At 42.2% G+C, this 26,255-nt stretch overlaps 1 protein-coding gene across 1 annotated transcript in view; it reads left to right on the forward strand.

The window, feature by feature from the left end:
- PPP1R14C (protein phosphatase 1 regulatory inhibitor subunit 14C) overlaps window positions 1-24,518 on the forward strand; it is an 83,603-nt gene extending 59,085 nt beyond the window's left edge. Inside the window, exons 2-4 of the mRNA XM_024747983.1 lie at window positions 3,467-3,550; window positions 4,963-4,995; window positions 22,941-24,518. Of these exons, the coding sequence (XP_024603751.1) occupies window positions 3,467-3,550; window positions 4,963-4,995; window positions 22,941-23,015 (192 nt within the window). The 3' untranslated portion in view covers window positions 23,016-24,518. The remainder of the gene's footprint in view (window positions 1-3,466; window positions 3,551-4,962; window positions 4,996-22,940) is intronic.
- Window positions 24,519-26,255: the final 1,737 nt, after the last annotated feature.

Consider the following 26,255-nt stretch of genomic DNA (forward strand, 5'->3'; position numbering starts at 1 on the left):
CCTTTGAGAGGGGAGGAGGCTTTGCTTTGTCTGGGCCAGAGGGTGAGTGGACTCAAGGGCCGTACTGTCCAGCGGTGTGAAAGGCCCCGTGTCTGCGCTGTCTGGCGCAGCAGTCACTCGCCACGTGTGGCAGCTGAGCCCTGAAATGTGGCTACAGTGACTGAGGAACTGGATTCTTAACTGGATTTCATCTTAGCGAATTTAAACCGAAATACAGCCCAGACCTCAAGGGTTGGGAAAAATGGGTCAGATGTGGTCAGCGCCTGCGGGAGAGCTGAGAGGACACCTAATTGTAGAGGCTGCTGCGTGGGTGCGACTCTGCTATGCAAGTAAAAGCCTGTTTGACCAAAGCTGGCCGGGCTTCAAAGCTGAACGGTGTTTGCAGGGAAACCCGTGGCTGTGCTGTTCTGCTGGGGGCATTGTTCGCTTATTCTTTTATTTCCTTTCAGAACAGCAGACACAGAGCTCCCCTTAGCTGTGATTACTTGAACAGTTTCTACAGCCTGCTTCTTCTGCCTGATTTCATTAAACCATGACATAAATACGTACTTGGGGCCCAAACCACGTATCAATGCTGAACCCAAATGACGGTTTGAGGGGGAGGAGTGGGGGAACTTAGGGGGAGGCTGTATAGACTGTTACACAGATTGATACTTGTGGGTTTATCGCTTTTGCTTGGCTTTTCTTGAACAGAGTCCGCTGAAATCGGCTCTGGGTATTTTGACCTCACACGGTGGTTATTAAAGCCGCGCCAAGCCGTAGACGTAGGTGAATTAATCTTGAGCCACATTTGCTAGAATACACACACAACGTGTGCCCGGCGCTGCTCCAGAGGCTGGATTGCCGTGGCTTCAGCATTCTTTGGCCTGGGGAGGGTCCACGTGGTCCATGTGTGATTTATCCACACTGCAGCTTCCCAGCTGCAATCTGTGTTCATGGGCTGCCAGTTGTTCTGCAATCCACTGAGTTTCTTTGCTGGTGTTTCAGTTCCCACTGATCCTTTCACTGTGGAAAGTCTGGCAGACCCTTGAGAGCTGTACCGCTATTGGTGGCTCCCCAAATGACTCCCCCTCCCCCTGCAGTCTTACTTTCAGCCACAATTCCAAATATACACAAAATCGGAAGTCGGGCATAGGCCACATTGGGGCAAGAGAATGCCAGGGTGGAGGGGACGCAGTCGCCAGGGAGGCTGGTACCCATACAGGGAAGCAGTGCGCACCATCCTGCCTGAATGGAGCACAGCCTTGGGATCCTCCAGCATCCTCCCTGCTGATGGAGGCCACATCTGTACCCATCTCCCTGCTCTGCCTTGGAGGGGGCTTAAAAATGGCATCTCATTTGAAACAGCAGCTCTGTGCCAGTCTGAGAGACACACTGGCTGGATGAAAGTGTGGGATGGATGGCTTCTAGTGTAGGAGGGGAAAGCCACAGCAGCTCAGCCGGATCTAAGCGGAGGGCAGTGATGCTGTGTTCATTGCCATATGTAGATTGAGTCTCAGGGCCTGGTGCATACTGTCAAATATTCCCATAGGCAGATACACCTCCACCCCTGTAACGTTTTCCTGACATTCTCGGAAGCCAGGTGATTCTGTTTTAGTTTTACTCCTCTCCCTACTCTCCAGTAAGAAGTGTTCTTTCCTAGTTCTAAGGTCATTTGAATTTTCTAAGGAGATACGCTTTTCTTTTTTTTTTTTTTCTTGCGGTACGCGGGCCTCTCACTGTTGTGGCCCCTCCCCTCGCGGAGCACAGGCTCCGGACACGCAGGCTCAGCGGCCATGGCTCACGGGCCCAGCCGCTCTGCGGCATGTGGGATCTTCCCGGACTGGGGCACGAACCCGTGTCCCCTGCATTGGCAGGCGGACTCTCAACCGCTGCGCCACCAGAAAAGCCCAGGAGATATGCTTTTCTTTTTCCCATTTTTTGTTAGTATTATTATTCAAACTTTTAAAAGAGATTTTAACCTTAATAAGACTAAGATGTTAGATTTGCCCCTCTGCTTTGGGTTCAGTTTTCCTTCTGCTTTATCTGAGCTTTCCAGTATGGACTGCATATCTCACCGTAGTAAAGAAACAAAAGTCAGCACCCCTATTTACAAGGGTTTTAGGAGCTCTGTGTCAGGAACTGGAGGCAGAGACCAATATATATATTTCTTATTATTACTCACAGTGGTGTATAATATCCCTCAGTTTCCTCAAAACACTTGAGTCGTCACTTTTGTGTTGGAGCAGGAAAGAGAATGGTTGAGCATTATTAGTAAATGCATTTTACCAGAAAGGAAGTTCTCAGAAGGTCAGCCTTGCCCCTGAAGACCAGACAACACAGCTGGCACAGAGCGGCTAAGCCCAGGGGTCCGCACAGGTGTCCCCCACACAGGTTTCTCCATGGCTTCTGCAGACACTCCTCGGCCATCCCTGTGGCTGGGACGAGTTGGCCTGCCAGTGGCTCCTCGTGGGAAGGAGAAATGCAAAATTACAGCCCTGTCCTAAATGCGATTTTCTCTCAGCGTTCTCAGAGATGTGGGGAAGATCAGGTAACAGACAGAATGTGAGGTAGCCAAGACCTACTGTGGGTTGGAGCTGTAGATTCCAAATCAGTGAGGTCTGTCACCGCATTGCAGCTGGACTTTCCTGCCCTCTGTTATGGACTGGATGTCTTTGGCTGCAGGAATATGAAACTTGACTCATAATAATGGGGCTTTACTAGAATGTCGGTGGGCTTCAGAAGTGGTTTGACTCGGTGACGTTATCCAGAACCCTCTTTCCGTATTTCTCCCCACTCTGCCCACTGTGAGTCAGGCTCTCCCTTCGTGGTTGCACGATTGTTGCCGGCAGTTTCTAGGTTACAGGCTTCCTCAGCTGGCTCTCCAGCAGGGACGCTTCTATTGAAAGAGCTGTTCCCAGAACCCCCATTAGTCTCGGTTGAGTCTGTAACTGAGGTTGGGGTGATATTGACCCAAGAGCCCTGCCTCAGAAATGCGTGGCACACTCAGGTTTTCCCAGACCCAGAGCTAGGAAGGGAGATGCGGACCTCCCCCCCACCCCCCAAAAAAATATCAGGGAAGGGTAGATGTTGGGCAGGAAACTGCAAGTCTCACTACTCTTCCTATAATCTGCCAATCCCCCATTACATACTCAGATGTGCAGTTTTTTTGCCAGAAAGTAGAAAATTGTCATTTTTAAAATAGCATTACTTTCTACGCTTTGTGACTCGTATGTCTCCTTTGCTCCCTACTCCTCCCTCGGTTCCTTTTCCCTCCTTCCCCTTCCCACCTCTTCTTCCTTTTTTCTACTGTTTCCGCCTTTCTCTCTATCTCCTACTTCCCATTCCTTCTTCTTTTCCTCCCCTTCCTCCTAGTCTCTTCTTCCCCACCCCCCTTAATTGTCAACGCATCTATGTAACTGAACTAAATTGGTTCGGTACAATGTAGTATCTCACTAAATAGAATGCTTTCACATTTGCCCCCCAGGAAGAAGAAATGCCAGATGTGGAAATTGACATTGACGATCTTCTTGATGCAGACAGTGAAGAAGAGAGAGCTTTAAAATTACGGGTGAGCAGCATTCAAAATCTAGAACCTTTGATGGATGCTTGAATCCACTTGGGTCTCCTGAGCTGGCTTGCACTGATTCTGCCCCGGGGCGGCACTCGGGCAATGGCCGCTTGCAGAGAGAAAGCAATGGGATGCTGGGTATTCACCCTCACAAACTGCATCCCTGGTGATAAGACAGGTCTTGACTATAGTCAGTTCTTAAAGCACCTTACAGATATGAGTTTCTCCAGCCTTAACTTCTTGGGAGAAAGATGGTTCTTTCTTTCCAAGAAGGATGGTTCTTTCTTTCTTCTCTCCAAAGATCTGTTTGCCAGAGAAGGAAGTGACGTCCCATAGTTATATGAGAAGGAGAGGGGCTGAGCTAGAACTGGAGTATCTAAGCTCAGGCTTCTGGTCTTGCAGTTGTGGATTATATCATTCATGGAATTAATTTCTAGATAAGATTGTTTACTGTATAATTCTGTTTAATAAAATAACCTTTATTGGAGTATGCTCACCTGATACAATGGATGTTGAGATGCCCCATGTCTCCTTTGTCCAGAGCAATAAATTATTTATTTCCCTTCCCGCAGGAAGTCAAATCTATCATTTTAAAATCTGCATTTGGGAGTTTCTAAAACCAATTAACCTTTGACCTGCCATTGTTCTTAATGTTCACTGATATTTACTGTTAATGGCTCTTAGTTATCACTGATGGCAAATGATCACTAAAGGCAAGTAAAGGGTACATTTGAATGTGTTTAATGTGTTAATAATTGCTAGTGTCTCTTGAGTGGTGAACAGTCTCAATTTAATGTTTATCTATTGTTTGTAAATTTAGCTGGGAGAAGATAGCATCCTAGTTCTGAAAGTTACAATACGAAAAACAAAAAACCCGCCACCAGTTCTATAAAAAATGTAATGACATAAAATTTTTTTCTTAAAAGTAAGAACTTGAAAGGGGCTTTGGCTGCCATCAGGTTACCCCCTTTGGTTCCCACGGGAGGACAACCAAAGCCTGCTGAGATGTGACAGGCTACTCTGTGGTTAAATCACAGCCAGGCTCTTACTCTCCACGTCCAGTATGATTGTCACCATCTCTTACAGGATGTCTCAACTTAAGTGTATCCAGTTCATTATTAACCACATTGGCAGCCAGAAGGATGGGTGTGTGTGTGTGCTTCTGTGTGTGTGTGTGTGTGTGTGTGTGTGTGTATTCTGAAGAGTGCAAGGCATTCCTGCAAAAGAAGGGTACAACTTTTTGTATCTTCAGAGGACCAACAAATGCTGAAATAAAGTGTGGTTCTAGGTAGTCAATATGAAAAATTGATTTACCATGTTACGCATAATACTATAAATATGAAATGATTTTTGACTTCACTTTTAAAATGATACTGAATTTTAAAATAAAACTTCTGTGTATTTCATTCTAGGAAGCTCTCGTAGACTGCTACAAACCAACAGAGGTAAACAAATTACTTTTCCTAAATGCCAAGTTTGAATTGGTTTTTATTAAATCAATTTGTCTATTTTTAAAGCTAAACCACAATAAGCGGGGTGATTATGTGTATACTAAGTAGCCATTATTATCCATAAGTGAAGGGTATGTGTTTGTTTTAAATTAATTAATTTTTGGCTGCGTTGGGTCTTTGTTGCTGCGTGCGGGTTTTCTCCAGTTGCAGTGAGCGGGGGCTACTCTTGGTTTCGGTGCGCAGGCTTCTCATTGTCGTGGCTTCTCTTGTTGCGGAGCACGGGCTCTAGGCACGTGGGCTTCAGTAGTTGTGGCTCACGGGCTTCAGTAGTTGTGGCACATGGGCTTCAGTAGTTGTGGCTCGTGGGCTCTAGAGCACAGGCTCAGTAGTTGTGGCGCACAGGCTTAGTTGCTCCGGGGGGATGTGGGATCTTCCCAGACCAGGGATCAAACCATGTCCCCTGCATTGGCAGGCGGATTCTTAACCACTGCGCCACCAGGGAAGCCCTCACGGGTTTGAATAGTACTAACTTGCTTATTTGTAAACCTCAGCACGTCTGGTTCTGGAAGACTTAAAACTAATGGAATTGGGTGTGTTGCCTGCTTTTATATAAAGGCCAAACTTCAGAGGAAATTGTGAGAGGGTTTGGAATCATTTCAGTGAAAGTTTTAGATTTATAACTGGAGAATACATTCTATTAAGTGTATAGGTATGTATTTTTTTAAAGCTTAAAGCTGATTCTGTCATTCATAATTGAGCGATTGCCTTGATTGGAAGGATAAATTTTATGGTTTGTTTGGATATTTGTCAAGTGTGTAAGTATTAATGTAAAAAACAATAGATGTTAGTTTGATTAGACCAAAGCATTTAATGTATACCCTAATGACCAAAAGCTTGAACAGTGTACAAATTAAGAATTTGATCAGTTATGAATATATTGGTAAAAGAGGTACTTTCAGTTTGTTCCTGTGATAAATCAGAGAAATTAGAAGATCCATCAGATGTTTTGTAGTCTGTTTGCAATATCAAAGCAATGATGGTAGGACTTCTGTTTTTTTGAAGTGGTATAATTACAAAGTGAGAGGAAAGCATGCTTTTAAGAGTGTGTAAAATTTAAATGAGTGTGGGGTTTTAGGGTAATTTGGTTTGAGGTCAGTTACTTATTTGAGCTTTATTCTTACAATCTCCAGTTTTCCTTTATATTGATTACATTCTGTATTCATAGAGATATTTTAATTTTAATTTTTAAAATATATATTTTTAATCAATGTAATACATATTCATAATTTTGAAAGCCGAAAATACTATTAGGCTTATGAAGAAAAAGTAGGAGTGTCTTTCCCACTCCTTGGTCCCCTTCCCTAGAGGTGTATATTTTATATTTACATACTTTATTTATATATTTTTATACAACAACAATTTTGGTTGTTTCTCTGCTATTTACTCTTTTATTCCTAAATATACATTTACTACTTTTTTTTCACTTCTTGACTTAAGAGGAAATATGATAGATCCCTCACTCTCCACACAATTCATTTTCCCTCCATCCCTCCCCTCAATAAAGTTATGTAACAGTATTAGTTTAAGTCAGTAGTCAAGGTTCATAATATTATGATTTAAACAAATTTTTTCACTGCTAAGTCAAACAGTAAAATATGACCACTGCTCCTTTCTTGTATGGTCATTTGTTTTTCCTGGAGTTGATAACTACCTTGTCATTTATTTTTGTTTAGTGCCTATTGATATTTTTTGTTAAACTCTCCAGAATCTTTGTCAAACTTGTAATATATTTTTTTGTATGCTCCAACATACAATTACTATTCCTCCATTCCAGGCTTTCTTCCTGGAGTCCCTATGCAACAATCTGGAGAAGTTATTCTCTGGGTTTACTGAGTAGCTACTGTCCTGAAAGTTCTGTTCAGATGCTTTGTTTCTTAAATCCCAGTCTTCCTCATTTTAGTTAGAGTACATCATCCAGTAGCTTTTTGAGAAAGGATGCATAAAAGGTAAATTTTTCCATCCTTGCATATATGAAAATGTATCTTGGTCAATAGTTTGGATGATGTAGAATTCTAGAATAAAATTCATTTTTAAAACTCAGTTTTAAAGGCATTATTCTATTGTTGTATTACTTCTGTTGTTAAGAAGTCTGATGCCTTTTCCATTCTCAGACCTTTGTAGGTGACCTATTCTTTTCCCTTCAGTTAACTTTTAGGATTATCTCCATATTTTGAAATTTTACAGTGATACACTCTAGTGTGGGTCCTTTTCTATTCATATGCTGGGTACTTTGTAAGCTCTTTTATTTATTTTTTTAAATTAAATTTTATTGGAATATAGTTGCTTTACAATGTTGTGTTAATTTCTACTGTACAGCAAAATGAATCAGCTATACGTATACGTATATCCCCTCTCTTTTGTACTTCCTTCCTGTTTAGGTCACCACAGTGCATTAAATAGAGTTCCCTCTGCAATACAGTACGTTCTCATTAGTTGTCTATTTTATACATAGTATCAATAGTGTATATGTGTCAATCCCAGTTTCCCAATTCCTCCCACCCTTGTAAACTCTTTCAGTCTGACGATTTATGCCTTTCAGTTCTTCAAAGCTTGCCTTTTATCATTTATTACTTTTCCCCTCAGTATTCTATATTTTTGGCTCTCCTGTTATTTAGATGTTTTACCTTCTGGATCGGACCTCTAGTGTCTTATCTTTTCCCTTCTGTTTTTCATTTCCTTGATCTTTTGTTCTACTTTCTGAAAGATTTCCCTGACTTTATCTTCTAGCCATTTTACTGATATTTAAAAATTTCAGCTATCTTATTTTTAATATCTAAGATCTCTTTTTTTAAATCACTGTCTACTATTTCATTTTAGTATTTCTTCTTATATTATGGATGCACTAATTTCTTTTCTTTTCCTTTGAGAATATCAGTCAAATGTTTTATTTTCTTTGTTTTTGTTCTCAAGATTATTCTGCCCTCTGCATTTTCTCAGAATCACCTTTTTTTTCTGTGTTTTTGTCTGTCTTTAGTGATTCTGGGGAGTGTACCCATGTTTGAATGTTAGGACCCAGTACACTGATTGGAATCTGTGTGAGCACAGCTTGTCCATTGGTGGGTCTCACCATGGAGTGGCCAGGTTGCAAATCAGATTTTTTTCAGTGTGTGTGGATATGGAACAGGGGGATTCCTCATACTGTCACTATCTGGACATCTTTTTTTCTGGAGTTTTTTTTTTTTTTTTTTTTTAAGGGTTTATTTTTACTTTCTGGGACTTTTTTTTTTTGGGGTTTTTTTTTTTTTTTTTTTTTTAAGAGTTTGATCCTGTTAACTCCTATCTGAGGGTTGATCATCCGGTTTCAGCCTTTTTGGAAGTAAGGATGGGAAGGTGGCAGAAGACCTCACCATTTAATTCTTTGGGGACTAGAACTCCTTTATTTATAGTTAGTTGGGAAGTTAATGTAAGAGTTAAAACAACCAGGTATTTGGAGAGCAGTAGCAAATTGTTGTGAAGGGTTCGACAAGCTTAGTGGGACTGTAGTCAGGAAAAGTGGTGGATTATGCTGATGAATTAACACGTGATGAGGGGGTGGGGGATTGCTGCTGAGAGGAGATCCGGACTAGTGGGTATAGACGTGCCATTTACTCACTTTATCATTCCCTTTTTCTTCAGTTCTTCTGGGTGGAGAAGTTCATGTTTTGGTGTTTAGGTGAGAAAGGTTGGATATGCATGAGTTCCCCTCTCCCTCAAGGTTTTGCGGTGTCTAGGGAGAAAAGTATTTACACTCATTTACAACAGTTAGATGAAGTGCAAGGTCTTGTCCTCCTGGAACAAAAGCGTTCCTCATCCGGTCTCTGTAAGGAGGCTTATGAGATGACAGGATATGGTATTTGAATGCTCTCAGAGTTCCAAAGGGAGAAAGAAGAAGAAAAGCGCTGGAATTTACGAGTGAGCCTCTCGCGTTCCTTGTTTAGCACATGGTTTCTAGGAATGGAAATGGTGTCAAATGCTGGGGAGTTTCAGTCAAGCTCATTGATCTATTAAAGAATCATTTCAGAAAAGTTTGGGTAGTTTTGCCTTTGAGCTTACGTGCATAAGAAACAGATTTTACTGGCCCCTGGATTGTGATGATAGACATAATAGCTTGTGTTTCCCCAGAGCTCTAGAGTTCCGATTGCGGGAACAAGCATTATCTTATTTAATCTCACAACCGTTACCTGAAGTAGAGAACTCGCGTACCTTGTCTAAGACCTCATAGCAGTGAGCAGAGAGGCCAGGACTCTTCCCCGAGTTTCTGACACCTGATCTTGTGCTCTTTCTTTCTATCCTGCCGGTCTTCCTAAGCTGCTTGACTCGGCAAGACCTTTAGGACATGAAAGGACTTTGTCTTATCTCAGCTAAATGCCTAACAAATTAATGATGTTCCTTTTCAAGTCGTCTTCTCTGGAGGTGCTATTTTTTTGATCAAAAGAATTTTACATACAATTATTATGCCCCTTTGAAGTTAGAAATGTAAGGAAGCCATCGTTGCGGAATCAGACACGTCTATTTATAGTCTCATCGCAGAGGCTGGGGTGGGGAGTGAGGGGTGGAAAGAAGGCTGGGCTTTGAATCAAGAGTCTTACACCAGCACCGGCAGCAAACGTGTGTGACTTTAAGCAATTTTCTCAACCTCTCCGAGCCTCCATTTCCTCCTTTATAAAAATGGAGGTAATCATGACCACCTCCCTGGGTTTTACTTAGTAAGGGCTGTTTGCAATGATAATTCTCTTAGCCTTAACAACAACAACAATGATAATAACAGCTCAGTCATTACTGAGCACATGCCAGGCACTGATCTAATCACATGTATTAACTCATTTCACCTTCGCAACGGAGCTGTGAGGTTGGCACAATATTCGTCAGCTAGAGAATGTGAGACACAGAAGGCTGCATAATTTGCGTCAGGTGACATAGTAAATAAGTGGAGAAGTCAGGGTACATAGGAAAGCAAATAACATGGAGCTTGACACATGCTAGCTGAATCTGGTTCCATATAAGGCCGTGCTACTCCATTACATATTAAATACGCAAAATGCCCAAATTCACTGATAATGATATTCGAGTTGAAGAGCAGACTTTAAAGAAGCTGCTGATTTCACAGAAGTGATATTGTTTTGGCATGCCACTTCCTGTCACAGACTGTGGCTCCATGGTTTCATCCTGTGTGGGTCCCTGGCTAATAAGAAAGGGACTCATGTGTCCCCATGTTGATTCATATTCCAAACTGTGGACCCTTGACATTTAAATCTTTCCTGACTTAGACTCTTTAGAAAACACAGCAGTATAATTGTGGTCACCACACTTAACAGATTAGTGATTAACTAGTAAGAATGGTGTTTTAATATCACCATTAATGCTGATATTAATGGTGTTTTAATATCAACTACATCAGCAAATGCCATTTCTGATGTAGTTGATATTAAAATAGAGCTGATTTAAAGGTAGAAGAAGGATGTTTCTTCTAAAGGTAGAAAAGGAGTAATTTTGTTTTGGTTATTACTTGGATTTGAAGGATCCTAGTGGACATTGTAGAAATCAGGGAGAAGGATGTCGAGGCCAGCTAGCCAGGCTAGAGAGGAGCTTTTTTTCTTATCTCTCACTCTGACTTTGCATGGTTTCCAAATCTCAGGATCACGGAGGAGCGCTTCCATTGTACTGGGATGGTGGACAGAAAAATGCATGTAGTATGGGCTTGAGGGCATCTCTCTTACCATCTGTTAAGGGAGTTGCCAGTTCTATCTGTGGACTTCTAGAAGCCTCTTTTTATAGTTAAAGGTGGCTGTGCCATTGCTCTCTGATAAACATCAGAGTTTTCTTTCTGATTTATTTCCTTTTTGTTATATGGAGGTCGAGGTACTACCTGTCATCTTAGCGATCAAAGCCTGTAAGTTGATATGCATCAGGGGTTCGCTCAGGATGACTCAGTCTGTGAGTAGGTGGTGAAAGGCATCTTTGAATCCCAGTAGTCAGCTGGGTCATGGAAATGTCATGCCATGTGACGGTACAGAAGAAGGACGTCTAATTATTGTTTGCACATAGGAATTGACCAGAGCTTTCAAAAAGGCTGGCCTGCTCTGTTGTTCGTCCTGTGTTGGTGGTAGGAAGGCAGATTCTCCTTCTCTGCTTTGGTGTCACAGTGACTGCATCTTACTTTTCTGACAGGCTTTGGTGATAGCCATTGTCAACTCATACTACTCACAATCAGTCCTCTATCCATTTAACATCTTTTTTTTTCCCATTTAATATCTTAACCTGTCGTTTAAAATATTGTTCAGTTGATGTGTACATGGAAGTACTCCCAGCCCCTAATCACTGAGCCGACTGCAGCAGAGAGAAAATGTAAACTGGGAGAGGCTGGGTGAGTGACTGGAGGAGGCATGGCTTGGCATTTTGCTATGTTCTCTTTATTCATTTGCTCAACAAATGTTTATTGAAATCTGCGTGCCCGTAACTAATCTAGGGACTTAGGGTAGTGAATATGTGATTGTTAAAAACAATCTCTTAGAAGGACACAGCCAACTATGGTGAGAATTTCAATGCTCAAAGAATATTACAATAGGAATAAAAGGACAGAAATGCCAGGGTGTCAGCTTATCCCATGGTTCTCTAAGTTAGGAACCAGTTGCTTAATGGAGAGTGATTTTAGGGGATCTGTACTCTGCTAGAAAAAGCAGAAGAGGCAGGCTACATGCAGGGAAATCTACCCTTTGAAAGCTGTCACCGTCAGAACCATGTTTCTGAAAAGTGAGAATTGGGAAATTACAAAGAAAGACCCAAATCAATGAGAATGATATTCTAGTGGTTGGAGCCATTGGCGATGAGAGCCTAATTATGTCTTAGCGTAATTAGGTAAATAATAAAGAGTTGGGATTTATTAGCCAGAAACATGGGAAGCTTCACCTGTGGCCCAAAGGATTTTAGTCCCAGTATGTCAGTTGCTCACACACGTTCATTAGGCCTCCTCTCACCAGGGGGAAAGAGCCACGATGTGCTGGAGCTGCCATTTGGACACATTTTTTTTTTTTTTTTTTTTTTTTTAGTGTCCCCTGAATTGGCAGGCGGACTCTCAACCACTGCGCCACCAGGGAAGCCCTGGACACATTTTGAGTCGACATCCTGTGCTCTGTCTACTTCTCACTGCCTTTTTCTTAATTCTTACTAGGTGAGCACAAGCTCTACTTTGGAGTATTTATAAATCTGATTCTGATTGTCTTTATTGAGGAAAATCAACCCTGAAATATTAGGAAAGCTTGCCAAAGACATGTAATCATGGAGCAAAACTCTGCATTTATTTCCTGGTCTTATTCAGCACTCTGCAGTGTTAGGGAATGGTCCCCAAGACCATCCTCACTTCTGACACCAATTGCAAGTTCCAAGGTCCCCAAACCATACTCACGGTTGACAATTTGCTAGAAGGACCCACAGAACTCACTTAAAGTTGTCATACTCACAGTTAAGTTTTATTACAGTGGAAGGCTACAGATTAAAATCAGCCAAGGGGAGAGAGATGTGGGACAGAAGCCAGGAAATTCAAATGCAGAGCCTCAGGCTCTTCTCTCCCAGTGGTGTCATGGACAGTGTTGATTCCCTCAGCTGTGATGTGTGTGTTATGTACAGAGTAGCCAATGAGGGAAGCTCACCTGAGCCCGGGAGTCCAGTGTTTTTATTGGGACCTGGACACGTAGACATGGTTGACTGTGGATGTAGCTAACCTCAGTCTCCAGACCCTGGGGATATAGAGCTGATACCACATGACCTGAAGTGTGTCATCCCCCCACGCCCCGCCACCGAAATCACACTGTTAGACTCTCTTGCATGGCCCAAGGTCCCCGGGTAAACAAAGGCACTTTTATCGGGGAGGCGTTCCAAGGATTTAGAGCTTGCCACCTGGGATTCTAGGGCAAAGACCAGACCTCCTTTAGGGCAAGGTTAAATTCTTTACTACACTCTTAGAAGCAGGATGAATAATGATAATGATGATGATAACAGTAATTGCAAGAAAACATTAGGAAAGAAGAAAGAGATACCATTATAGGAAGAGCCACAGGCATCTTGCCTTTGGGGAGGCTTCCCCCCCCTCCGACCCCCACCCCCACAAGAAATTAATGATTGTTATTTTATAAAAGACTTGGTGGAGGAGGTACAAGCTTTAAAGGCAGTGGACCTTCAAATGGTTGGCATTTTCCAGTGATTGATTGTGATTTTATGGCCTTTTCTTTTTCCATTAAATTCAGAATGAATGATCACGTTTTAAATGCTGATCAACCCTATATTAAAAGCAGCTTTACATTCTTTTGTGTTTAGACTTAAACGGACAGAAGAAAGAAATATGAGTTAAAGACAATTTGACACATGACTTTTGGATTTCTATATCTTTAGCAAGGAGTCACAATCAAAGAAGCAAGTCTCAAACAGTTTAGAAATGGAGTTCTTTCATTTAGACAAGATTTATATATTTGTAGTAAATAATATTGTTCTTCATTGATAATGGGACCCATGATGAAAGTAGTTTCTTTAGTGATTATAAAGTGGGAGACTATAATTTTGCTGAATTTACTCCATTGATAATTTACTGTGGTTGGATTACTTATGTGGCCCTTACGTTGAGGGAATTGCAAGTGTACGGATTGTGAGAAACCCATTAGTAAGTGAAGGAAGAATTAAATGCCAGTAAGGTTGAATCTGGTGAGGGCAAATGAACTGTTCTGCTGCATATAAACCGAGGTTAGAATTTGGGTACAAAATAAATTAATCTAAGAGCAGGGGTCTGAATCTCTAGAATAGATTAATGGGACTGCTCTCACCAGCAGAACAAATTAATCTTTAATAGTGGATAGTCAAGAAAGTAAATAGAATAGTGTCAGTGGTTTTAAGTTGAAGGCGGGGAAACCAGGATGCTGTTAAGACCTTCAGGAATTCATGTTGGCAGAAGTCATTATAAGCACAGCAGGCACAAACCCTCACCCAGAGCAGATTCATAAACCTCTTTTCAGATAATGAGAAACAGGATCAGTTCTGGTGTGCCCTGTCAGCAAACGAACCTCTCTAAAGATAAACCCTCTCCCTTCCCTCCAAGAAAGCAGGGGAAGTGAAGTATTTCAGTGATGAGTGATGATGGCACTTGTGGTACTGAATAACGCCAGTGGCTGCGGGGAGCAAATCCCAGCATCACACAGGGATGGGGTCGCCCCCGAAGCTGTGTTCCTCAGGGCTGATTCACTGCGTGCCCCTTTTGGCCTCCTGTGTGACCCCGGTATCCAAGCCAATGAAAGTTTACAGTGTGATTTTTAAATGCTTAGCCAGTTCTTCGGGTGAGGACATTTGCCATTTGGAACAGTTTTCAGGTGTTGCCAACACGTTTGAAAAGAGGTGCGTACTACCTACCCTTCCATTGTTCTCACGTATCTAATCTTTGTTGGATCTAGAAATTCTTCTCATAGAGCCTGGTGACTCTAGTTCACAATACTGTATCGTATGTTTGAAAGCTGGTAAGAGAGTAGATCTTAGAAGTGTTCAGCGTAAGAAAAAAATTGTAACTCTTTGTGGTGATGGATGTTAACTAGACTTACCGTCATGATTATTTTGCAGTATTTACATATGTTGAATCATTGCATCATACTCCTGAAACTCGTATAATGCTATATGTCAGTTACATCTCAATTTAAAAAAAAAGAAATTCTTCTTTCTCCACCCGATCACTACTTCCCTGATTCCCATGTCATCTGTTGGATGTCAGGCTTTTGGAAAGAAGCGTCAGGTAGCTATGTAGAACGTGCACGAGGTGACTTGATTTGCCGTCGTTTGGCAGTGAGGCTCAGGACCTGGGGCAGATGGGCCTGTGAACGTGCATTTTTAGGAAATGACTAGTGCATTGATTGGGGTGACAAAGAGGAGGCAGCACACGGGGAAGTCGCTGACTCCCATGGATCCCAGGCTTCAGAACCCTCCCTTGCTGTTTCTCCTCACCCCGGTTGGTACTCCGTGTAAGGGGTGGGGTGGGTGGCATTTTTCTGGCAAGTAGGTAGAGCATCCAGCATTCTGCTGGGTGCCCTTGTTTGGAGCTTGCATGACCTACACGATCACTGTGGTTGGTGGCACCATTCACCGAGCTGCAGTTTTAAGCATTTCTTTGGAAAGTCCTTTTGTCAGGAAATACTTCCAATCAAAGGGCTACCGCATAATATCCATTTATCTTGTTTATCTTTTCCAATGACTTGAAATGCTTGAAAGAACATGAGTGCAGTTAAATCATGCACAGAACAGCGACTTGCAGTGATACCCTGGTTTCTCCTTTTCCCCCTTTCCGTTGGACCCACCTTCCTTAAAGCAGAGCAGTGTCATCACTGAGTGTAACGGATGAATCACTTCGCTTTGAGCGACTAGGGAAGGGTCCCAGACGCCTGCCTATGGTGTTAATTACAAAATGCGCATCCATCTGCCGCCTCTGGCGCAGACCCCAGCAGGCAGGAGGGGGTGGCAGCTGAAAGCCATGGGACCCAGGAGGGATCCGGGACAAGAGCTCAGAGAGAGTGTGGCCACTGCGAGGCCATGCCCTGTGCCAGCGCCACACGGCCAAAACTCCAGAGCGAGGAGGGACCTTGTGTTCTCTTGATGCTGCCAGATCCCTTCAGAAGTGTACTTTGGCTTCTTTCTCTCTTAGGAGTCTCTCTGTAAATCAGGTGGCTGCATGTCATATTAAGTCAGGTTTCCAGGGTCACTGGAAATGTTTCTTTTCTTTCTGTTGCTTCTTTGATCTCTTCTGTACGTGTGTGCGCGCACACATGCCTCCCTGACCCCTCCACCCCCAGCATCCTAGGCTCCGCTCTTCTCCAAGTGCTTCTCCTTTTCCCTGACTCTCCGAGGTGGCCTAATGTTCCAGGGCTGAAAGGAGACCCTCTAGAACCTTCCTCCATGGTAGCTGGAGCCAGTTGATACTTTGTACAATTCCACCCTCCCCCAATGATATACGAAGATTCTTGGGTTGCCTCTCTCTGCTACTTCACTTTAATGCCTCAGCTGTATGAATTAATTGCTTCACACACACATTTCTTTACTTTGCAAACCTTTGCTGAGCACCTCCTGTGTATTAAGCTCCACGCTAGGAAAACAAAGAGGAGTTGGATCCTTGCAACCAAGTAGGAGTGACACGTGTGCTCATGAATTAGCTTGCATGCTTTTTAACTATATAAATGATACTTTGCAAGTTTTCTCAGCCTGCTTATTGTGCCCAACGTGAGATTTATGAGATTTGTCCATGTTGATACAGGAGGCTCTAGTTTATTCATTTTTATTGCATTCCTGTACAGTAACATTTAAAAAAGTGTGTATAGTCATCTTTATTATAATTCATGAATACATTAGAAACCGACATGGATCTCTTTAGTAAGACGTCTAGATTCTCATGGGCATCTGCTTCCCACTCGTTAGAAAATCCTCTGTTTATTTGAGAATGGTAAAAAAAGGCCAATATCTTAGTGTCATTATGACAAGTCTTCACCTCATAGGAAACCTGAAAGGGTCGCCGGGCCTCCCAGGTCCTGCGACTATACTGTCTTAGCAGACCTGCCCACACTCAAGTGTCTTCTGGAATTCCTTATAAATTTCAGTGGGCGGGCTTCCCTGGTGGCACAGTGGTTGAGAGTCCGCCTGCCGATGCAGGGGACGCGGGTTCGTGCCCCAGTCCCGGAGGATCCCACATGCCGCGGAACGGCTGGGCCCGTGAGCCATGGCCTCTGAGCCTGCGCGTCTGGAGCCTGTGCTCCGCAGCGGGAGAGGCCGCAGCAGTGAGAGGCCCGCGTACCGCAAAAAAAAAAAAAGAAAAAATTTCAGCGGGCTCCTGGGCAACAGAACATTCTATTACTCTGCTGGCTTTTAAGGTGCAGTTCCAGGGTTAAATAATTGTGCCCAAACTTAACATTTTCAAACTGTCCAGGCTTATCTTCCAAAAATAGTGTATTACTCACTTTACCAACTCTCCTTGCCAAGTAAAGGACCCCAAAGAATTAAGTGTTAACTGCAAAGAAGTTAGGCGAGGCTTCTCTTCTCTCCCCAAATCAAGTTTTTTGGAATCCCAAGAGAACGCAAGTACTGCAAATGCAGGGCAATGGTCTTTCCCGAAAAAAGCAATAACATTCTTATGTATTAATATACTATAATACACTTATCGTCTCTTCTGCTGATACTCACTTAGGCTGTCTTTGTTCACAGACAACATGATTGTGTATGTAGAAGATCCAATAGAGTGTACAGAAAAGTTACTAGAACTAATAAGTGAGTTCAGCAAGCTTGCAGGATACAAGATAAATATTTAAAAATCGATTGTATTTCTAGATACTAGCAGCAAACAATGTAAAATTGAAATAAATGCATACCAGTCACAATAACATAAATATGAAATATTGAATACTTAGGAATGAATCTGACAGGAGATGTGTAATATTTGTACACTGAAAACCACAAAATGTTGCTTAAACCAGACTTAGGTGGGTGTAGAGATATACCATTTTCATGGGTGAGAAGATTCATTATTGTTAAGATGTCCGTTCTCTCCAAATTGATCTATAGATTTAATGCAGTCTCAGTGAGAACCCAGCAGGTTTTTATTGGTAGGCATTTACAAGCTAAATAACTCTAAAATTATTAAGGAAATTTAAGGGACCTAGAATAGTTTTGAAAAAGATTAATAAATTTGGCTGATTAACATTACCTGATTTTAGGACTTCTTATAAAAATCTATACTTATCAAGACGGTGGTATTGGTGTAAGGACAGACACATAAATAGATCAATGACCCAGCCATTCCACTCCTAGGTATTTACCCAAAATAAATGGAAGCATATTTCATACAAAGACTTGTACGTGATGTTTTAGCAACTTTATCTGTAATAGCCCCAAACTGGGAATAACTCAAATTTCCATCCACAGGTGAATGGGTAAACAAGTTGTGATACTTCTCTAAAGTGGCATGCCACTTGGCAGTACAAAAGAAATGAACTATTAACATATGCAACAGTATCACTGAACCTCAAAATAATTATGCTGAGCTAAAGAAGCCAGACTAAAAAGTATATAGTGTTACAATTCTGTTTATAGAAAACTCGGGAAAAATGCAAACTAATCTATAGTGACAGAAAAAAGATCAGTGTTTTCCTGGGGTAGGAGGAATAGGGAGAGGAGGGAGGGCTTGCCAAGGGAAATGAAGAAACTGCTGGAGGTATTGGATGGGTCCATTATGTTCACTGTACAGATGGTATGCTCATAGTAATTTTATACTTTAAATATGTCTAATTTATGGCATAACAATTATATTTTAATAAAACTGTTTACAGAAAAGTCCCTGGAATCCTTTTAGTGTTGAGAGCTTCTATCCCAACCATTCTACCGAAACTTCTCTCCTCCAGGACACAGTGGCCCCTTTCTTGCCTCATCCAATAGCTCTGTCTTTGACTGATTCAGCCTCTCATCAGCAATTCCTTCTGTTGGCTTTAACCGCACACTTTCTTCACAATATTGTAAATCAATTATACTTCAATTAAAAACATTTTTTAAACATTTTAAAAATAAACTAAAACAGCACACTTTCTTGAGTTCTCCCCTATCTCATTGGTTCTTCTTTTTAAGGTGTCCTTTGCTGGCTCCGACTCTTTTGCCAGATCTCACTTGTTAGAGGGCCTCTGGCCTTGGTTTTGGCCTTTTCTTCCTCTCTGTGTACACTTTCCTCCAAAGTTTTCTCAGCTGGCTTTTGATTCCAAGTATTGTCATCTTGTGCTGTTCGATAGAATTTTCCGAGATGATGGAAAAACCCTATATCTGCATTGTCCAATGTGGTAGCCACTAGATGTATATGGTTATTGAGTATTTGAAATGTGGCTACTGTGACCAAGGAAGTGAATTTTAATTTTTATTTATTTTAATTAGTTTAAATTGAAATAGCCACCTGTGGTTAGGGGCTGCTGTATTGAATAGCCTGGGTCTAGATCATTGTGTTTACAAACTATGGGTGGTAACCATTAAGTGGTCTTGACCTGTAGTTTTTTCAAAAGATGAAATAGAATAGAAAATATCTCACATGTAGTAAAAGTTATGTTTTTACAGAAAACTTTTGTTTCCTTCTTGCATCTCTGTGTACTAGGTTGCTATAACCGTGGATAGATCACATAGAGATTTTTAGGGTTTTTTTTTTTGTTTTTAGGTGAAAGCCACTGATCTAGATGCTGGTGATGCCCATATTTATGTCTTCAGCCATGAGCTGAGACCTGAAGTTACATTTATCTGACTTCTTGACACTTACCCTCAGGTACCTACTAGGCAACTCAAGTCTGTAAACTTGTTGTTTTCTTCCTCCAGTTACCCCCCATCTCAGTAATCATCACCACCCTCTGCCAGTGTTCTGCTAAGGATGAGTGACCTTCATTTCCTTTGTTCCTGTGCCTGTTCCCTGCACCTACTCCCACTCTCAGTCCAGCAGCAAGGTCTAGGTTCTGCCTCTGAAATGGATCTCAGATCTACCCATTTATTTCCATTTTGGCTTCCATGGACTTACTCTAAGCCACTGGCATCCCTTGCCTGGACCATTGCAACAGCTCCAAACCGATCTCTCTTTCACTCTTGTCTTCATAAAACTCATTCTCCACATAGCAGCCAAAGGGATCTTTTAAAACCCTAAACCAGACGATGTTGCTTCTCTACTTAAAGCCTCCACTGGTCTTCCATTACACCGAGGATACTCCCTCGTGGCCTTACTGTGGCCAACAAGGCCCTGGTGAGCTAGCCCTCGCACCTCCAGCATGGCGCCCATCACGCTCACCTTGGCCTTTCTGTACCAGGCACACCCACTTCCTTGCTTGTTTCTCTGCAGTAACTGCCCACATGCCATGACCCAGACCCCAGATCTTCTTCAAGCTAGCTCTCTTTATTAATTCAAGTTTCAACTCAGAAGTCATTTCTTCAAAGGGGCAGTCCTTCTTTGACTAAAGTAGTGTCCCCAACCCAAGTCCAAGTGATCTGTTTTGGAAGTGAATGAGATATATTGTTACTTATATAAAGTATTTTTGAGTAATATAAGCCAAGACCCATCAGTCAATATATTTTTTTTTTTTTTGCGGTACGCGGGCCTCTCACTGTTGTGGCCTCTCCCATTGCGGAGCACAGGCTCCGGACGCGCAGGCTCAGCGGCCATGGCTCACGGGCCCAGCCGCTCCGCGGCATGTGGGATCTTCCCGGACCGGGGCACGAACCCGTGTGCCCTGCATTGGCAGGCGGACTCTCAACCACTGCGCCACCAGGGAAGCCAATTATTTTTGATTAGAGATCCTTGAATCTTCTTTGAGAATCATCTGTGATCAACAGAATCCTTCTGTGCAAGTGGTGTTATCAAGTTTCTCTCTGAAGAATCAATATTCGTCTTGCTATTTTTTAACTTAGCTGAACATCTCATTGTGCAAATTTATTGAATGGTTTAAAATATGTACAATACAGTTATATTAAGTTATAGACATATAGATTGCATTAATATAAAACTTAAAACTAGAGTTTTTCATTAATGTCAATATATCATAAATATAAGATGCATTATTTAAACTTTTTAATCACTGAGATTTATGTATGACCAATTTTTGGAGAAGATTTGAATTTGATTTAAATTACCAAATCGCTTTTCTCTTGAAGAAGAAAGGTCTGTAGTTTAGGGTACATTATTCCTTATGTGATTTTAGTCTTTATTTTTATAATGGTCTTTATGAAAAACATGTTATTAAAATAGTGCAGAAATATGACCAGAGTTAAGATAAATGATAAGGTTTGTGATTTTGACCTTTGCTTCAAAAAAAAAAAGGGAAAGGAAAACTACACTCCAGTGCTGAAATTTTCACAGCAGTCATTTGAGTAACAGATTGCAAAAACAATGAAATTAAAACTGTATGCTCAGTATCCTATGTATTGTTTAAACCACATGGTAAAGGGGGCAACAGGAAATGCATTTAACTTTACAAAATGAAAATTGAATGTAAGTGGGGAAAATACAAGTGGGGAAATTTGACATTATTTCATCCTAGAAAGTTCTTAAATTAGATAAAAGTTGTGTTCAGAAAACTAAAATAGGGTGTCATTTTACCTCCCGTGTATTCCATTGTGTCCAAGTTCAGAAACAGTGGTGATTCAAATGTTTATGTCCTTTGACCTACTACTGGATAGCTCTCCAAAGGGAATAATCCAAATTGCAGAGAGAGATTTATACACAAAGATGTTAATTGTGGCATTATTTATAATTTTGAAAAGCCAGGAACCAACCAAATGTCCAGTGATGGAGGAATTAAGCAGACTGTAGAACATCCATATAATAAAGGACCGTATAACCATTAAAATTAATTTTAAAAAAGACTAATGTTGTGGGAAAAAGCCTTGACATGATGCTAAGTGAAAAAAAGATATATTTATACAGTATGATCTTAATTAGGTAAAAATAATTTCCATAGAAGAAAATATGTTAATAGTGGTTCATTCTGAAGAGTAATTGTTGCTGGTTTGTATTTTCTAGAAAAAGCACGTTATTTTTATAATAGCAAAAAGATTATTAAAAAAAGAAATCGTGGTGGCTAATAAAATATTAACTATTTAAGCAGATTGTGTTTTAGAGCTGGAGAGAAGCACAGGGATCATTTAGTCTGGGTGCTGTGACTAGGGGTTGTAATTGGTAGGCGAGATTGTCTGAGAGCTGGTTTTCAGAGGCCGTGACGGCGAGGAAGCCTCCTTAGTGTTTTTGCTCTGGGATGCCCTACTGTGCACAGTTCTGTCGTGCACTGGCTGTCCTTTGCTGATCAGAAAGTCTGACTGGCTGTCAGCTTTGCTTCAACAAATATAAAAAAGGAGGACAAAGTAATTGTTATCTAATAAACGTGACATTTGGTAGGCAAAAACTTTAATACATGAGGCAACAATGAAAGATTGCTGAGGGTTTAAAGTGGGAAGCATTCTAGGTTGTCCTTTATTTAATCTTTGGGTTTTCATCCATGAATAGTCACGACATCATTTTAGTGGGTCTCCCCCAACATTACCTTTTAAATGAAATTAGAACAGAATAGGAACGATAGGGTGCATGGCATATAGTAAGTATTCATTCTTTAAATTCTTACTTCAGGAATGTTTTTGTACGTACTGGGCTGTAAATGTAAACGTGTCTGTTTTTCTTTTCAAACTGTGATTTGTAGTCACATAAAGTCAAGAGACTCCTACTGTGATCTAGACCAGTGGTTCTCAGGAATATTCTGAGACCAGAAGCATAGGTGTCACCTGGGAGCCAGTTAGAAATGCAAATTCTCAGGCCGCACCCCAGACCTACTGAGTCAGTAACTCTGGGAGTGGGCCCAGCACTCTTTGGTTTATATAATAAGGTCCCCCCACAACCAGTGATTCTGATGTGCACTCAAATTTGAAGACCACTGGTCTAGTCTTGCTATTTCGGGTGTGGTCCAGAGACTAACACTGGCATCGCTCGGCAGCCAGTTGGAAATGCAAAATCTTCAGCCCTAACCAGACCTACTCATTCAGAGTCTACATGCTCCCCAGGCGATTTGTATGCACGGATTAAAGACTTAGTAAAGGTTGGGAGGCATTGATACAAGCCACAAAGGCCTCCAGGGGCCAAGTGGTTAATGTCAGTGAATAAAGGCAGCTTGGTTTTCTCTCTAAAGAGTACAACAGTGAGAAAGCAGGATGGTGTGAAGGTTAAGCATCTTCGTTTGTTTAAAAATGTCCCATATTGCACCAGTTGAGTTAACACGCCCAGCTAAGCTCATCAACTAAGGTTAACTGCAGTTGACATCAATGACTTCAAGCAGATTTTAAACCCAAATTTTAATAGCGTGACTCCCTCATAATAACTTCTTCTGATCTCTTAGGAATTTATCAAGGAGCTGCTCTCCCGGGTAAGAGGCATGAGGAAACTGAGCCCCCCACAGAAGAAGACTGTATAATTCCGGACGAGGTGGAGCTCTCCTGGAGACCCAAGAAGGGATTTCGACTTCACGAAGACTTTTATTAAAGAATAGTTGTCCTTATGAGCAACTTTTTTCGGGGTAGGGAGGGGTGGTATCTATTAGACATTTATTCAGGAATGTTACTTTTTTGTTGTTGTTTTTAAAGGTTTTGATGGTGTAATATTTTAATAGCAAAGACATCACCACTCTGGTTTCAGCCCAACCAGGGATTGACAAACCAGGCAGACACACAGGGCTGGGCTGGGCCAGGCATCTTCTTGGAGAAACCAGATGTTTAGGACCTAACTATACAGGGATGATGGTTTTCTTAGACTTTTTTCTGAAGTTGTACATTTGACTCAGAAGTTGAATTTCTCGTGCTTGTATATATCTTCAGGCAACTAAGTTAACGTGTTGATGTGAGTTTTATTTCACATTGATGGAATACACTTGTGGTCGTCCTTTCATTGGAGGTCACGGCACGTATGTTTTCACGAGGCCACTCGGTATTCTTCGCGTGAGTGCTGGAGACCTACAACGTTCACTTTATGCACCAAAGTGAAAGAATTCAGTGTATCCGTTATTTTAATGAGCTACACTACAACAATGTGGAATCGGTCAAGGGCTTAATTTATGGACTTTGTATCATTTTGTTAATCGGATGCTTTGCCAGGTTATGTACTTATTGCCTCATTTGTGGTATTATTCAAGTTTTCTGAACCCTTTCTTTGAATGTTTATTCAGATTTCTAGAGAAATGCCCACGCTACCTGAGTGGTGTTTTGCAGTGGAACAAGGAAGCGCCGTGTAGCAATTCATCCTCTGCTTTCAACCAAATACTATGTATTATTCTCTCTCCATGAAAGCAGGTCATAAGGAAGTGAGCAGATTAAGTTTCTTCCTCCTTAGAAGTAGTTCTGGTCACTTCGGTGCCCGGGCAGCATCAGACCAGGGTGGGGTGAGCTGAGTGATGAGCAGGTGTAAAAGGGAGAAAGCCTCACCTCCTCTCAAGAGAGTGGATACAGGAGCATTTGCTGGTTTGGAAGCGTGGTGGAGATTTCATTTCTGGCTTCTCTCAGTGGCGTGTGGTGAGGACTCTGGCCCTAATTGTGCACCCTGATCCCTTTGCTTGGAGTGGAGCCTGGGATGCCTACCCTGCCCCTCTCAGTTCTATACCAGATCCTTGGAGAAGGATCAAAATGCAGATGGATGTGGGCGGGGTCAAAGGTCAGAGGAGAAACTCTTGCTTTCCTCCAGGAGGTCCCCACTGCCTCCCCACAGAAACCCCCCATACTGTAAGGTGTCTCTAGGTGGCCCTGTCAGAGGACAGGGGTCAGGCATTTTATATCAAGGGTGCTCTGAACATATTTTATTTTTTAAAAGAACTATGTTTGTGAATTTTATGTACACTGGCAAGCTTTTGAAAATGTATTTAATTTTGTAATGTTTACCAATGATTTATTTACAAGCTATTTACGCAAATAAATGAAGCTGCTTACAATTCTGCTTACGTGTTTGCCTTGGAAAAAACAACATTGACATGATGATTTCACTTTGTTAGATGCTCTGCAGACAAGGGTACCAAGCACTTATATCTAGCTTTTCATTTTCAGGTCTTGTGTCATTTGATCCTAGACCTCACCTGAGGTGTCTCCAGATCAGGCAGTGAAAGCAAAGGGGCTGGGACACATCCCCGGCTTGAGAAGGAAACAGAAAGTGACTGTGCGCCCTTGGCCCTGCCTGCCTTCTAGTCCAACCCTCTCTCGGGCCATGCCCCTTGCATTTCACTAAAACTCCCTTTTGCCCATCTGGTGTAAATCCTCAAGATTTCAGATTACTCAGATATTCCAATTACTGTTAGAAACCCGTGCACCCTGTGAGTACAGAAAAATCAGAATTTGCAGGACTTCTGTTAGGCTTGACCAGCCCAGGTTACGGTCTTCAGAGGAAATAAGAATGAACTTTTCCTCCAAAGGCCTCTGATCCTACCACATCACACATTGCCTGCCTTTCCTCCCTGCCCTTGCTCAGGGACTGGCATCCCCTGACTCCCCTGAGCGCTCAAGCCACAAGCTTGGGGTGTGTGGAAGGTTCTCTGTATTTTTTTCCTCCAAAGCTTTGCTAACACTATTGCCTGGGTCTGGAACACACTCTCCACCAACAGGCTCTCTCTGGAGAGCTGGATTGGACCCCTGCTAAGTGTGTGCACAGCTTCGTGGCATGTCTCCACGGTATTACTGCTGGCTGTTCACCTGTTATCTCTTCTGTTCGACTCTAGGATCCTTGAGATTAGAACTGGGTCTTGTAAATCAAGCCCCTGGTGTTTGTCAATTGAATAAATATGATAAAAGATTCTTCAAGAAAACTCAACTGTTTCCTTCCCAGCTAGGAGAGTGATTCTTAGACCTGAGTGTACGTTTGAATCACCTGGGAAGCTTTGAAAACAGCTGATGCCTAGACCCCAGTCCTGACCAACGTAATCAGAATTTGTAGGAGCAGAGCTTAGGCATTTTTTAAGGTCCCCAGGTGGAGCGGCCCTGGGCCACTGGGTCATTCTTGTGTAGTCTGATACACACGTCTGATCACACGGCATCCTGCTTGTGCTGTCACGGCAGGTGGCAGCTGTGACGTGAGCACATTATCTACTTCTCCTTGTGTTTTCTACTGGAGGGGAATTAAAGCACAGGACTAGGAAAATGACTCCAAAGTAGCCAACTCCTGGCCCAGTGATCACTCGAACACTGGTGAATCTAAGGTTAAACTTTACGGAGTGGTGTCCATTTACAACAATCATAATAATAGTTCCCACTCCTTGATCATTGTGCTAAGTGCTTACCTGCCTTATCTCATTAAATCTCGACATTAATCTCATGAGGTGCGTTGCATTATCCTCACTTTACAGATTAGAAAATCAACTCAGGAAGGTTAAGCAGCTTACCCGAGGTCACACAGTTACAGAGCTGAGATTCAAACCCTTTGACCATTAGGCTTATCTGCCTCTTACAGGGGTTACTCTCAGTGCCACGTACAGGAGTGAAAGCTGGGAACTCCATCTACAGTGAGCCGGGCCCCTGAGCTGGCGGGGGCGCGTGGGGAGGCTCTGTGGTCGGAGGGGTCCTCGGCCACCTGCCCGGTTCTCTCTCAGTCCTGAGAACGAAGGGCTCCCGAGCTGTAGGGCAGCCAGGCTCTGTACCGCGGCCCCTCCTCTGTTTCCGGGCTCTTATGCCTTCTCCCCTAA

The sequence above is a fragment of the Neophocaena asiaeorientalis genome, unplaced genomic scaffold (assembly GCF_003031525.2).
Source record: "Neophocaena asiaeorientalis asiaeorientalis breed wild unplaced genomic scaffold, Neophocaena_asiaeorientalis_V1.1 scaffold123, whole genome shotgun sequence".
In the NCBI taxonomy this organism is placed as follows: Eukaryota; Metazoa; Chordata; class Mammalia; order Artiodactyla; family Phocoenidae; genus Neophocaena; species Neophocaena asiaeorientalis.